At 55.8% G+C, this 13752-nt stretch overlaps 1 protein-coding gene across 8 annotated transcripts in view; it reads left to right on the top strand.

The window, feature by feature from the left end:
• The window catches only part of TRMT44 (tRNA methyltransferase 44 homolog), a 47841-nt gene extending 36622 nt beyond the window's left edge, over positions 1-11219 (top strand). The window contains exons 11-14 of one of the 8 annotated variants that reach the window (XR_004679315.1): positions 1717-4015; positions 4411-4542; positions 4891-5485; positions 5606-8756. Coding sequence is in view for 1 of the 8 variants with exons in the window: in XM_035005391.1 (XP_034861282.1) it covers positions 1717-1793 (77 nt within the window). In the remaining 7 variants the exon portion in view is untranslated. Of the gene's footprint in view, positions 1-1716; positions 4543-4871; positions 5486-5605; positions 8757-10563 lie in introns of those variants that run through there. The other 7 variants (XR_004679317.1, XR_004679320.1, XR_004679314.1 and 4 more) reach the window with 7 other exon arrangements.
• The last annotated feature ends 2533 nt before the right edge of the window (positions 11220-13752 follow it).

The following is a 13752-nucleotide window of genomic DNA, read 5'->3' on the forward strand; positions in this document are numbered from 1 at the left end:
CCCCACCCAGCCCTAGTCCACCCTCCCGCCCAGCCCCCACCCAGCCCGCCTCCGCCCGCCTGCCCGCCCAGCCCCCACCCAGCCTGTGTCCACCCACCCACCCATGTATTCATCCATCCTTCCGTTTATCTGTCCACCCACCATTTGCTGAATACCCACTATGACTCCCATGTTACATCGGATACAGAAACCCTAAAGAGGAATATGGCATGGTTCTTTGTCCTCCAGAATCTCCCATGTTCAAGGGGGGAAGAGACAGTGATGATGATGTAGTTCACACTGAGGACTTACGGGCCTGGTGGCGCATGCCAAGTCCATCTGACATTTTCCATGGATGTGGCTGACTCCATTGGAAAGATGCCTTAGTGGAGTGCTGAAGTATTCCCTGGCAGGGGGTAACGCTCCCTTCTGAAGAGGCCTGGGCAGGTCAGGAATGACCCTCACATAGAACACTGGGCAGCAGTGACCATACATAGGCACTGGGGTCTGGGCCACAGCTTAAACTCACAGCGTGGAGACCTCATCCTGGACAAGAGTAAGGAGGATCCGGCCAGGGCAGTGGGGATGGACCCCGCCCTGCTGCCCCTGCTGCGTGCATGCGTGTGGGGATCCTTCCTGGGACGTCTGCTTACAGAGAGCATGGCCATATGCGTCCGGGTGGGCGGCTCACTCTCGGGCTGTCTCCCTGGCGGGGAGGGGGACGCGCAGCATTGGGTGGCCCTGGCTCTGGGCTTGGTCATTACTAGAAGGACACAACCAAACCATCAATGAAAAGATAAAAGAAGGGACATTCTTAATGGGACAGAAGCTCCAGAAAAACACAGCCCGGGGCTCGGGGAGGTGAGAAGAGTAGTTAACACTAGTTGTGTCGGCCTTGGGCTGAGGGCTGCTGGCTGGGTCTTCCGCGGAGTCTGGGATCTGCATCCGGGTGGCCACCCAAGAGCCCACTCATAACTAACCCCTGTGTGTTCTGCTGCCTGGACCCTCCCCTGACACTCAGAGAAGGTCATCCGCAGGCAGAGATGAAAGTGAAGGGGATCTGGGCTCCTTCAACTCCGAAGAGTAGGGCCTTTAGGGCCTCAGACGCCCCAAGTCCTCGGAGTGCAGATGCCGTCCCCGTGAGCCTGGAGTGAAGGGTTTCCAGTTTCATATCCTCCAGGGATGAGTGTGGGTTCCCCCAGACCAGCCCCGAGGGGAACCCCCTTATGTGCCATCAGCAGCGAGTGGACGGACCCTTTGTGGTCGAGGACACACACGAGAATCCTGCAATGGTGCAGGTCACTGCACAGGGGTCGCGTGGATGTCGTGGACGTGGGGCAGAATGAGAGAAGCCACGCACGAGGCTTGGTCCTGCATGTGTCCCTTACGTTGAGCTCTGACCAGGCAAGGTCACCTGTGGGGACAAAGGACAGAGGCTACTCTCAGGAGGACCTTGGTCCCGGGGGAGGTGGCAGGGGGCCTAAGGGCGCAGGCGGCGGCCACATGGACGCGTCCACTTCATGAAAATTCATACAGCTGTACAGTTTTGGTACTTTCTCTATATACGTTATACTTAACAGATTTACCAAAAAACGCCCCAAACTAAGGCCTGCACAGTAAGGAAACGAAGGGTCCCCAGCAGGTGAAGAAGTCCCAGCACGTCGGTCTGTGGGGAGGGTGGTGTGAGGTGGTACAGAGACTCAGCGTGATGCTGCGTCCACGTTCTTTCATTTCCAGATAACTCACCGAGCACCTGCTGCGGGCCCAGTCCTGCCCTCGGCCCGGAGTCTACGACGGGGAAGAATCCACGCTGAGCCACGCTGGCCGCAGGAAGCTTGCCACCAAGTGAGGGGCGGCCGGTAACTCACGTCCTGGCTTCACTCTTGGCCCCAGGCCCCTAAAATGGTGGATGCGCTGGGCACACACAGCATCTCCAGGCCTGCTCTGGGTGCAGGTGCTGCAGACAGAGCCCCTACCCCCAGGCTGCTGGGGACACAGAGCCGGGACCGGGGGAGCACAGGGAAGGGCCAGACCCAGGCTGGGGAGGGGTGAGTCAGGGAGGCTTGCAGGGGGAGGTTGCCTTTGGGACGAGCCTAAAGGTCACGTAGGAGGCGAGGGCTGTAGGGTTGCTCCTAGCTCAGGGAGCAGGGTATCTCTCCTCCTGCAATACTGTTTCCCCAAATCGCTCCCTGCTCCCTTCAGCCTCATCTCCAGTACCTCTCCCCAGTGTGGGATGATGTGGGCCGTGCCCACTTTAGCTTCTGGGAGCAGAGGCTTGTGTCCTGTCCGGCCGCCCCCTGGAGTCCAGCCCAGAGCCTGGCTCACCCTGGCAGCTCAAGAGATATTTGTGCAGCTGACCTTTGATTGGCTAGCTGGCACGGTGCCCGGGACCCCCACCCCACGTGAGATCAGCTTTTCAGCTAGAATCACCCGAGATGTTGCGTGGCGTTCCTAGGTCCCCATCTCGGTGCAAACACCCTGCGACCTTGCCCACAACACATCTCTCGCTGAGCCTCAGTTCCCCTCATATGTCGGGGAAGATAGACCTGCTTTAATCAGCAAGCGGCACACGGTAGGTGTTCAGGGGGCGCGGCAAACAGTATGGTGATGTGCAAGGCCCATGTTATTGAAGGGTCGGGCTCACCGTGTCTCAGAGACCCAGAAGCCAGGGCGTGGCCAGCACTGCAGGTGGGCGAGCACAGCTGGGGTGGACACGCCGGGTGCACGCTGCGTGGCCGTGTGGCCTTGGGTCCCGTGACCAGCATCCACCCCAGGCTCTCCATGACCCCGGTGCTCCACAGGAGGCCGCCGGCTGCCCCAACCTTGTCCTCCACCTGTAAACAAACTGTCTGCTTTTCTCCTGCTGACCAGTGCTCATTGGCAGGAGACACAGAGAGAAACTTGCTGGTGGTGCTCAATGTACTCTTCTCCCTGCTCCAGGCTGTGAACTCCAGGAAGATCCATCCACCCATCATCATCGACTCACCCATCTATCTTTCCTTCTTCCCTCATTCCTCCCTCCCTCCACCCACCCACCCATCCATCCTTTCTTCCTAGGAGAGGTTTGTTGAACCAGGACATCCCACACGCCAGGTACCTAGTTAGAGACCTGAATTGCCCTCTCTCACCTCCTCCTCTTGGCCAACTCCTATTCATCCCTCAATACCCAACTGTGTTCTCACCTGCCGGGAGGTCCCTCCGGACGTTTGCAATGATGTAACCTTGTAACAATGTAACCCACGCTACCGCACACCATTTCTTGAGTCACCTGCTTCTCTGCCGACTGATTTTAATTACTGAGCCAGGGACTGGTGTGCAGATGGAACCTCTTCTTGATGGTGGGTCAGCCCCCACTCTGTTGCTGTCTGGGAAGAGAGTGATCGTGAAGAGACAAGCAACAGCACAAAGCGCCAAGTCCTCAGCGACCGGTCACGATCACCAGGCAGCCGTCAGTGGGGTGCCAAGTGGCCTGGGGTCCACCGTTGTCACGCACGGGCAGGGCATCGGTGCCGAATCTTGAGCCGCTGAATCGTTTACAGGTTTTCAGGATGGAGACAGCAGGAAGCCCTGGGACAGGTGAGACAGGACGGAAGCCTGCAGCGGACCCAGGCAGTTTCGGACGTTTCCTGGTGCAATGATTCATCCAGAAATTTATTTTAAACCTCATTTCTATCCAATGGTGATCGTGGCATGTTGAAACCGGACCCTGGTGTGGCTTTCTCCCCTCCCCCAGCACCAGGCCATGTGGAAGGGAAGTGCAGGGTCTCCTACCCCAGAGACAGTGGCAGGCATGTCTCAGCCCCGTCACCATCCTGCTGTGTGCAGAGCCTGGGCCTCTGAGTCCTCATCTGAGAACTGCACACGGGCCAGGTGCCCCGAGTCCCCTGACACGGACAGTCCTGCTGTGGCCATACCCCTTCGCTGAGCCAGTCTTCTGCTGCAGGAGGGAGCGGCCTGCATGGGAGCACGGGCCGTGGGGTGAGCCAAGCTCTCCTGAGTCACCGGGGTCAGACTCTTCCGCCCTGACCCGCGCAAGGTGGGTGCCCAAGCCAGCACCTCCGGGCTTCTCAGGGAAGGAAGGAGGGGGTGGCAGGGCTGTTGGGGAGCCCTGGGGTGGAGACCCTGCAGGATCCGTGGGCCGAAGCCAAATGAGAGTGGGGGCAGGGCAGCCCCTGCCCAGAAAGCCCCCCGAGACAGCCTGTTGGAGGCCAGCCAGGAGGGCGCTGGGCAATTGCGCATAAACGGCCCCTTCCCAGAACGGGCTTTTTGGAAGATCCCCGCATTCTCCCGTGGTGGCCCAGGCCCAAGGCCACGTCAGCCGCAGGCCCAGCCTGGGAGGCAGCCTGTGTTCTCAGGGTTTCCACGAGGCACAGGCTTCTGGCAGGATGTGCGGGAGACCAGGAGCCCAGGGAACTGCTTTCCTCTCCTCAGACAGAGAAGGAAAAAGTGACTTCCAAGAACTGAGTCGCATTCAGGAACCTTTCTGCTTTGAAAGGACCCTTTCTCTGCACCGGCTGGCGCTTGCAAAGGGCTCTGATTCTGCCCGCCTGGCTTCAGTTGCGTGTAAGGGTAGCGGGGGGCAAAGGGCCTGCGGGGGGGGGCCCTGACCCAGGAGGGGAGACAGCCAGGGGGAGCGAGGGCTCCGGGGGGATCACCAGGCCCAAGAAAGCATCTTCGTGGGGCAGGTGGCCCTGCTCACAGCCAGCTTCGTGGCCATAGCAGCCCGGACGAGGCCGTTCTGGGAACCTCAGGCTTCCCACTCGTCAAATGGGCAAGAGGTGGCAGGAGACAGGGCGGCTCTAGATTCATCAAAGACTTTCTTGGGTTCTTTGCAACCTTGACAAGGGGTGTGGGGTGGGTCCTGCCCATGCCCTCATGTCATTTGCCCTTAGGTCCCATTTTGTGTCCTAGTGTCCCCCAGCCAAGGAGGAGATGGGTGGCCCGGCTGCCCTCCCAGAGCCCAGCTGTGCAAGCAGCGCTTTCTGGGAAGACAAAAGGAATCTTCACGGAAGCCCCAGCTCAGCGCCACATCTGGTCTGCGTCGGGGCAGAGGAACGTGTGGGGAGGGAACGAGAGTGTTCACAATAAGTAGGACAACAACCACATTTCCGGAGGGCTTGGGGCGCCTGGCACACAGGCCATGAGACAGCTCACTGGGTGGTCCTAGATGCATCCATCATCCCTTCCAAATGTCATCTTCAGAGAGCCAGACAGAATGTGCCTGCAAGGGCTCTGGCCGGCCTGGTCGCCCTGCTGGGTCACTAACTTTGTGAGTGCCCGTGGGTGGGCCCCTGTCTTTGGGGGCCTCCGTTTCCCCATGTGTGGAGTGATGGGGAATGAGCCTCGGTTAGGGAAGGAGCCAGGCTTCCTCTGGTGGGGAGGAGTGGGGGTGCAGAAGTCAGGTGTGGAGCTGAGCTGGGGAAGGGGTGGGCTTGGCGAGACCCCGGCAGACAGGCTGAAGGGAGAAGCAGATGCTGCTGGAGCTGCAGGGACGGGCCAGTGAGGGGTAAGTGGGCGTGCTTGAGTGGTTCTCCGGAATGTTCCTTGGTGGGGGGGGGGGGGGGGGGGCAGCAGGTGCTCACCCCTTTGAAATCCTGCTCTTCCCCTCCTCTTGGCTGGAATGCAGGTCTGCTAGTTGGAGCTGCAGCAACCACATTGTGACTCTGAAGACACACCACTCACTAAGTATGCTGAAGCAGAGAGAGAGGAGGATCTGGGGTTTCTGCCAACCTCACATCTGCAGGAAGACAGCTATAACCTAATCTCTTACAAATGCAAGACAGCTATAACCTAATCTCTTACAAATGCAAGACAGCTATAACCTAATCTCTGTTATAAATGCAAGACAGCTATAACCTAATCTCTGGTATAAATTAAATGTGAAATTTTTAATCAAAATTTTGCAAATTGAATCCAATAGTATGTAAATAGGATAATATTTTACAACCGAGGCAGATTTATGCCAGGAATACAAGGTTGGTTTAACATTTAAAAAGCAATCAGAGTAATTTACCACATTAACAAGCAAAACATGAAAAACCAACAGTCATCTCAATAGAAGCTAAAAAACCATTAGCAAAATCCAACGCCTATTTTTGGAAAAAAGTCTCAGCACACTAGGAGTGGAAGGGAACTTCCTCCAGATCCAGGACACCTGCCAACACCCACCATTTACACCCTACATGGTGGAGCAGAACTCACTTCTCCGGGAGCAGGGACGGGACGAGGTAGGGGAAAAAGAACAAAGCCGAGGTATTATTACACCACCTGATGAAGGGAGGTGCACGCGGCACGCACTATCTCCTGGCATCCTTTTAAGGACTCCGCAGGGGAAACTGAGGTGTAGGAAGCTGCTGGATTACCGGATATCCCGCAGCGGCGAGCATGGGGGGCTGGAGGCTCAGGCGGCAGGACCACCCGTTCTCTGCGGACTGCTGCATTTCCAGCTTCCAGCCCCATGCCTGGCACATCGCGCACGCAGGGCTTGGGAAATTACTAGTTGTAAGAATTGTAATGGCTAGCAGTCACTGTGCACTGAATCCACGCCTGGATTCAAACCCTGTTTGGATGGGACGGGGTGCAGAATGCACCCTTCCTGCACCTAGCGTCCTAAGGAGGGACTTTTCCTAGACCCTCCTGGGCTCTGGCCTCCAGCTTCTCGTGGCCCCTTGCAGGAGGAGAGCATCCTTCCTTGCTGGAGCATGCCACGCATACGCACACAGCTTCTGAGCCCTCTGGCCACTCCGGGCACACAGTGTGGCAACTCCTCCCAGCCGCCAGGCTTGGGGGCAGCCCCTTGGAGAGGCTTGCGTGGGTCACTGCTGCTGGTGGCCAGGCGGCGGCCTAACCCCAGAGCCTGCCGTTAGGAAGCTATTATTGCTGCACAATCGAGCTATGTTCTTCTGAATCCAGCCTTTTGTTCTGTTTTAAGTAACAAAGCTAATAATGCATTTCCATTCCCGTCTGCCTGATTGCTTTGTCTCCCAGTTGGCTCCAGCGAATCTCGGACAGGGCAAAAGTGTATGGTTAATTAAGACTTCTTTGCTCCCAGAGCTAATCCACACACCGTCCCTGCGGGGTGGGTTTTGTTACTGTCCTCATTGTGCAGACGAGGAAATTGAGGGCCAGAAAGACAAGTGAGCGGAAGGACAATGTCCCGTCAACGCACAGGCTCCTTGCCATAGAACACCCAGCCTCTGACACAAAGGGCCAGGTGGGGTGGCAGGCAGAGGGGGTGAGGAGGACGGACCCTCTGGGGGCTGCCCTGTGCCCCATCGGCTCCCCCCTTAGCGATGGAATCACAGGCAGGACATGGGTGTCATCCCAGCTGGAGGGCAGGGGCTGGGTCCCCACGTGGGACCCGGCGGGTGCCAGGCCCCTCGCGCTGAGCAGGGCCACCCTGTGTGCTGGGGTCTGAGCAGCCACCGCGGGCTGGAGAGCATGCTGGGCCGGGATGCCGCCGTGTTCCCGGGGCCATCTGGAGGCCAGTGTTTGTGCCTCAGCCTCTGGCAGGGGGAGGTTGCCAGGGCTGACTTTCCACTGCGAAAGGAAATGCTCTGGAAGGAATGGGGTGGCCACGTGGACCACAGCCCCGTTTCCCAGCCAAGCTCAGGCTGCTCTTCCTTCCAATGATCCTCCCTGTCATGATGGCCGAAGCCGCTTTCTAGCCTCATCCCCGGGGCTACGGGCCTCGCTCTGCTCAGCAGACGTAGGCAGCGCCACAGGCCACACTCGGTTCCTGTGCCCCGGGAGCGCTGGGTCCAGTGGGGAGGCCGAGGAGCCGAGAGGCGGTCACGCATCCACGGCCAGCACTGCGGCCGTGACGGTGATCAGCTAGAGTCCTTCTGCAGCGCCGGGAAGCCCGTAAAGATGACCTTATTGAACACTTGAAACAAACTTTGAGGCTATGTTATCACCTTGTTTTATAGACAAGGAAACTGAACTCAGAGAAGTTAAGGAACTTCCCTAAGGTCACCTAGCTAAAAGAGAAGCAGGGTTTTGAACCGTATTGACTGACCCCAGTTTGTCTGATTGTGATCCGTGTGGTTTCTGCTTGATAGAGGGGAGCAGAGAGGCTGGGAGAGCCCAGAGGAGGCACCAAAGATAGGCCTGGCATCAGAGAAGTCTGCCTGGGAGCAGTGAGAACACAGCTGGGTATTGAGGGATGAATAGGAGTTGGCCAAGAGGAGGAGGTGAGAGAGGGCAATTCAGGTCTCTAACTAGGTCCCAGCCCTGGGGTTGGGTGGTAATCAGGAGGGCTTCTGGGGGGAGGTGTTTCCTGGGGTGACACCTTCAGAATCCATCTCCATAGAGGCCCTGGGACAGAGGTCGAAAACTCACAGCCTTTCATCGAGGGCCCTCTAGGGCACGCAGGCCTCCCTGTGAACCAGAGAGGTTTCTGGGCCATGGAATTGGCAAAGGGCAGCAGAAAAGCAGGGCAGAAGGAAGACGCCTTTCAAAGGAGGGTCAAGAATTTGCTGCTCGGGAAATATTTCTGGGAAAGTTCAATGGGGTGGCCTGTGGAATCTCAAATATTCCAAGTTTAAGAGGAAGGAAGGTTTGTGTTCCCCGGGATATCGGCCTGTCTTGGCTCTTCACGGGCGAGGCCGAGGCCTCCAGGGAGGGGCAAGGTCAGCACTGCGGAAGGCGTGCTTAGGGGAGCGCAAGTGGGAGGCGGGGGCTGAGCCAGCGACAGCCCCTAACGTGGAAAACATTTGGGGCGGGCCTCTATCTGCCTGCCACTCACCCCTGCTCTGTTCTGTCTACGTGGCTGCCCTGGGGATGGGCGTCATTATTCCGGCGGTGGGGGGCGGGTGGAGACACCCAGGAGGCCCCACCCCCCACTGACTCTTGGACGGGTCCTCTGCAAGATGCTGCCTCATCTGCAGACCGCTAGGAAAGAATCCACTGCAGGGGAACCAGGATGTGGCTGTCATCTCCAGGCCAGACCCACAGCTTTCCGCAGACCCGCACATGAAGGGGCAGGGACCCGGCTTCCAGCCGCCCCTGGGGAGCGTGAGGGTGCACAGTGCAGTGGGACAGGCACTGAGGCTTGATACTCGTCCCCCGGGTGCTGCAGTCTGGACACCTCCTGTTTCTGTCTTGATGTTCTGTTCCCGGTTTTAGAGCCGAGGAAACAGGCATGCAGAGAGCCTGTGGCCGTGGGGTCCGGGCCCGGCTTCATGCGTAAGGGACTGGAGTGTGCTTGGAGATCCCGCTTCCCCCCAACCCAGCCCAGCACCCCCTCGCCGCCCCCCCAACCCCGGGCAAAGCCCTCTGCAGCTACTGCACCAAAAGTGACGTCCCAGCAGACGAGACCGTGCAGGCACGCGTGAGTGTGCGTGTGTGCATGCGTGTGGCCGCGCGTCAGGGCCTCTGAGCTCCGGGAGCTGATGTGCAGCACCTGACCCCGTGGGTGTGGAGGCCAGGCTTATGGAACCGCGCAGTCCTGTGCGTGTGTAATGATGTTTCCTAGAACAAAATGCTGACAGGGAGGATCTCCCACCTTTTCTTGATCCGGGGTCCCCACGATGCCTCTCCTCTGAGCCCAGGTTGTTACGGAAGTTTTGTTTTTAAGTTTATATGTTTTGTTTTTTAAATTCTCACACAGGCCACATGCCTTTTTGGGCCTAGGGTGTTGTGGGTTTTAACAAGCGTGTAGATTTGTGTGAGTGCACCAGCCCGCCCCCCAGAGAAGCCCTTCAGGCGGCGCAGGGGCCCCTGTCCACGGCGCTCACGCCCGCCACCAGGACCGTGGTTCTGTCCTCCCAGGACGTCACGTGAGTGGAACGAGACGTGACAAAGTCTTCAAAGCAGCTTCAGTGAAGGTCGCCCGAGAAGAAAGTGGGCCACGGAGGGCGGCTTCTTTGGGCAGCATGAGGCCCTTGGGACCGTTCCTGTTGGTCACTGGGGGGCAGCGTCGGGGGACGTGGCCTGGTTTGTTTTCCATTCGCCCAGTGGAGGACATGTGCCTTGTTTCACGTGGGTGTCCTTTGCCCAATGTGGCAGCTGTCAGCCACTGTCCTCCCGACGCCTGCCAGCCCCTCTCCCATGATGCCGTGACACAACCCGTAGACCTTCTGCTGTTTCCCAGGTCTCCAAAGCGTTGTTCACCTCTTTCTCTTTTTCTTTTTCTTTTTTTTTTAAGATTTATTTATTTATTTTAGAGACAGAAAAAAGGAGCGTGCTCACGTAAGAGAGAAAGCATGGGCACACGCAGGGAGGGAAGTGGCAGAGGCAGAGGGAGAGAGCATCTCAAGCAGACTCCCTGCTGAGCGTGGAGGCCGCCCTGGGGCTCGATCTCACGACCCTGAGACCATGACCTGAGCTGAGATCAAGAGTTGGACACTCAACCGACTGAGCCACCACTTCTCACTTTTTATTGAGACGAAACTCACATAATGTAAGTCACCCTTTTTTAAGTGTACAGTTTAATGGTTTTTAGTATATTCCCAATGTTGGGCATCACTAGTCTGCTTCCAGAACATTCCTACCGACCCCAGGAAGAAACGCCTTACCTGTGAGCCCTCAGCCCCAGCCCCCCTCCCAGATTAGGAGCCCCTCGTCCGCCTTCTGTCTTTACGGATCTGCCCGGTGTGGACATTGCATATGGACGAGACCAGGGACACGTGGCCTGTAGCGCCCGGCTTCTTCCGCGGAGCTCCACATCCTCAAGGCTGCGGCTCGTGTCCTTCCAGTGGCTGAGGAGCATTCCCTTGTGCGGACACATCACATTTAAAAGCTCCGTTCGTGGGTTGGTGCACATGCGTGCTGCCTCCCCTGCCTAGCTACTGTGAATCATGCTGCGTGAGCATCCGTGTGCCGGGGTCTGGGTGAACCCGTGCTTTCAAGTCGGTTTGAACCAAATCATGTATGTAGCTGTGTAATTTCTGGGTCCAGGGAACTCTATTTGTGATTTTTGAGGGACTGCAGAACTGTTTCCTGCCACGACTGCACCATTTTACCTGCCCACTGGCAATGCATGGGGGTTCCGATTTCCCCGTGTCCTTGTCAACACTTGCTACTTTCTGTTTCCCGTGAAAGCTGTGCTCGTAGTTGTCGGATGGTGTGTCACTGTGGTTTGGATCCACGTGTCTCCAGTGTTGAGGGACATGGAGCACTTTCTCATGGATCTGCTGGGCATCCGTATGTCTTCTTTGGATAAGTGTCCATTCATATCCTTTGCTCGTGTTAAAATTGGATTATTGGTCTTTTTATTGTCATAATCTAGATACCAGACTCTAGATACCAGGCTAACCAAGACTCTGATCAGATACATGATTTGCAAATAGTTTGTCCCATTCTGTGTGTTTTTTTCCTTTTTCACTTTCTTGGGAATGTCCTTTGCAGCAGAACTCTTTAATTTTGATGAAGTCCAATTGATCTTTCTTTTTTTGCTTGTGCTTTCAGTTCTATATCTAAGAAACCTGTCAAATCAAAGGTCACAAAGTCTTACACCTGTGTTTCCTCCCAAGGGTTTTATGGTTTTAGCTTTTGCATTAAATTCTTCGGGTTAATTTTGAGTTAAATTTTATATATGGTGTGAGGTAAGGGTCCAAATTTATGATTTTTTGCATGTGGATATCCAATTGTCCTGCCACCATTTATTAAAAAGATGGTTCTTTCCCCATTGAATGGTCTCGCCAGCCCTGTGGAAGGTCAATTGGATACAGCTATATGGGTGCATTTCCAGACTCAATTCTAGTGCCCGGGTCTGTGTCTATCCTGATGACACTAGCTTGGTAGTAGGTTTTGAAATCAACGACGTGCATCCTCCCACTTTGTTCTCCTTTTTCTGAGGTTGTTTGGCTATTTGGGCTCCCTTTCAATTCCAAGTGAATTTTAGAACCAGCATATCCATTTATGCAAGCCAGGCAATGGGACTCTTGTTAGGGATTGCATGGAAGCCGTAGCTCCATCTGGGGAGTATTGCTGTCCTAACAAAATAGCAAGCCGTCCATTCCATGCACACACAATGTCTTCCCATTTATTTAGCTCTGCTTTCATTTCTATCTTGCAGTTTTCTCTATATAAGTTCATGTCACACGTGAATTGAGACTTTTACTTCTTCTTTGCAATCTGGAGCCTGTAATTTCCTTTCGTGGTCCGACTCCCCTGGCTAGAGCCCTTGTACAACGTTGAACAGAAGTGGCTGTGCTCCTGATCTTCAGGGAAGCACCCAGCCTTGCACTGTCGGGCATGAGGGTCACCACGGCTGTTCTGTGCACGTCCTCTATCAAGTGGAGGAAGTTCCCTCCTGTTCCCAGTTTGTGGGTGTTTTTGTCATGAAAGGGTGTTGGATTCTGTGATCATTTTTTAACCTCTTTTGTTCTCTTTTGTTCATACTGGATGATTTCTGTTGCTCTATCTTCAAATTTTCGCTGGCTTCTTCTTCTGTTATTTTTCTCTGGCCATCGAGCCCCTGTGATGAGTTTTAAATTTTGATTCCTGTATTTTTCAGCCTTATGTTTTTCCTTTGGCTCTTCTTTACATCTTGTGTTCCTTTGCTGAGTTTTTTTTTTTTTTTACATTTTTCTTTCATTTCAGTTGTGTTCACGCTTCCTTCCTGGGTTATTTTTATGATCCTGCTTTCAAGTTTTCGTCAGACAGTGCTGATGTCTGAGTCATCTTGGCATTTCTATCTGTTGGTGGTCTCCTCCCACGCAAGTTGAAATTTTCCTGGTTCTTCGTATGCCAAGTACTTCTGGATTGTATCCTGGACATTTAGAATATTCTGTCTTATTTAAATACTGTGGAGAATGTCCATATTTTTGTGGTAACGGGAGATGGATCCAGCTGGGTCCAACCCACAGTTTCCCCACAGTTTCCAGCAGCCTCCTTGGGTCGAGGTTTAACGTCTTTAACATCAGCTCCATTTCCAGTCTTGGATGTGACTTGTCCTGTGTGCACCACCCAGTGGCCAGTCTGGGTCCAGGGAGGTGGTCTCCACTCAGCGGAGTCCTTAGTCCTGGCATCCTATTTACACCAGCTGCACACACGGGCGGCTCAGGAGTGGGCCTGGGGGTTCAGGAGCAGCCTATGGTGTCAGGTTCCAAGCTCCTTCCTCTTTAGGATGTGTCTGGAGGCTTTCTGGTTCTCAAGGGTCCCCTCCTCAGTCTTGGTTAGCCTGACTTGCTGCACATCTCTTGGAGCTACGCTGAGTCCAGTGCCAGGCAGTGGGAAGACAGGACACAGTGATCGGCTTTGTCCCCTGCTCTGGAGCCTTGGGCTCCTTGGATTGGGAGAGGAAGGTTTGGGCACCTATGGGCTCCTGCCACCCCACTGTTAGTGCTGTGGGTGCCTGGGAGACAGCAGGGAATGGCCCGTGTGGCCAGCAGATGGAGGCCCAGTGCTAGGCGCTCGCCCCTGTGCAGTGCCCCCTTCTCCCTTCCCTGCCCTCAGCCAGGTGCCCAACCCCAGGAGCTGCTCCCTTCCCGAAAACTCCCTACCTGCCGGCTCCCTCTCCTTCCCCCTGGCAGCCTGAAGCAGGGTTTCTGAGACTGGCTGAGCTTCCGAGCTTCCGAGCTTCCGGAGCTTTCCAGGGGGAGCTATTCCCTGCTGCTCCACCCCTCACAACTCCTCCGTCCCCTCCTCCCCCCCCCAACCTCTCCTCTTCTTCTCTCCCTCCTCCCTCCTGCCTCCATGCCCACGTGGCACTCAGTCGCACCTGACCACACCTCACACTCTCTGTGCCCATCACCCCTTAGGGTCTGTAGTCTTTCCTGAAGAACACTTAGAAAACCAAGGCTCAGGGAAGCTGAGAAGTGACTCACA

The sequence above is a fragment of the Mirounga leonina genome, unplaced genomic scaffold, assembly GCF_011800145.1.
Source record: "Mirounga leonina isolate KUSES-001 unplaced genomic scaffold, KU_Mleo_1.0 Mir_129, whole genome shotgun sequence".
In the NCBI taxonomy this organism is placed as follows: Eukaryota; Metazoa; Chordata; class Mammalia; order Carnivora; family Phocidae; genus Mirounga; species Mirounga leonina.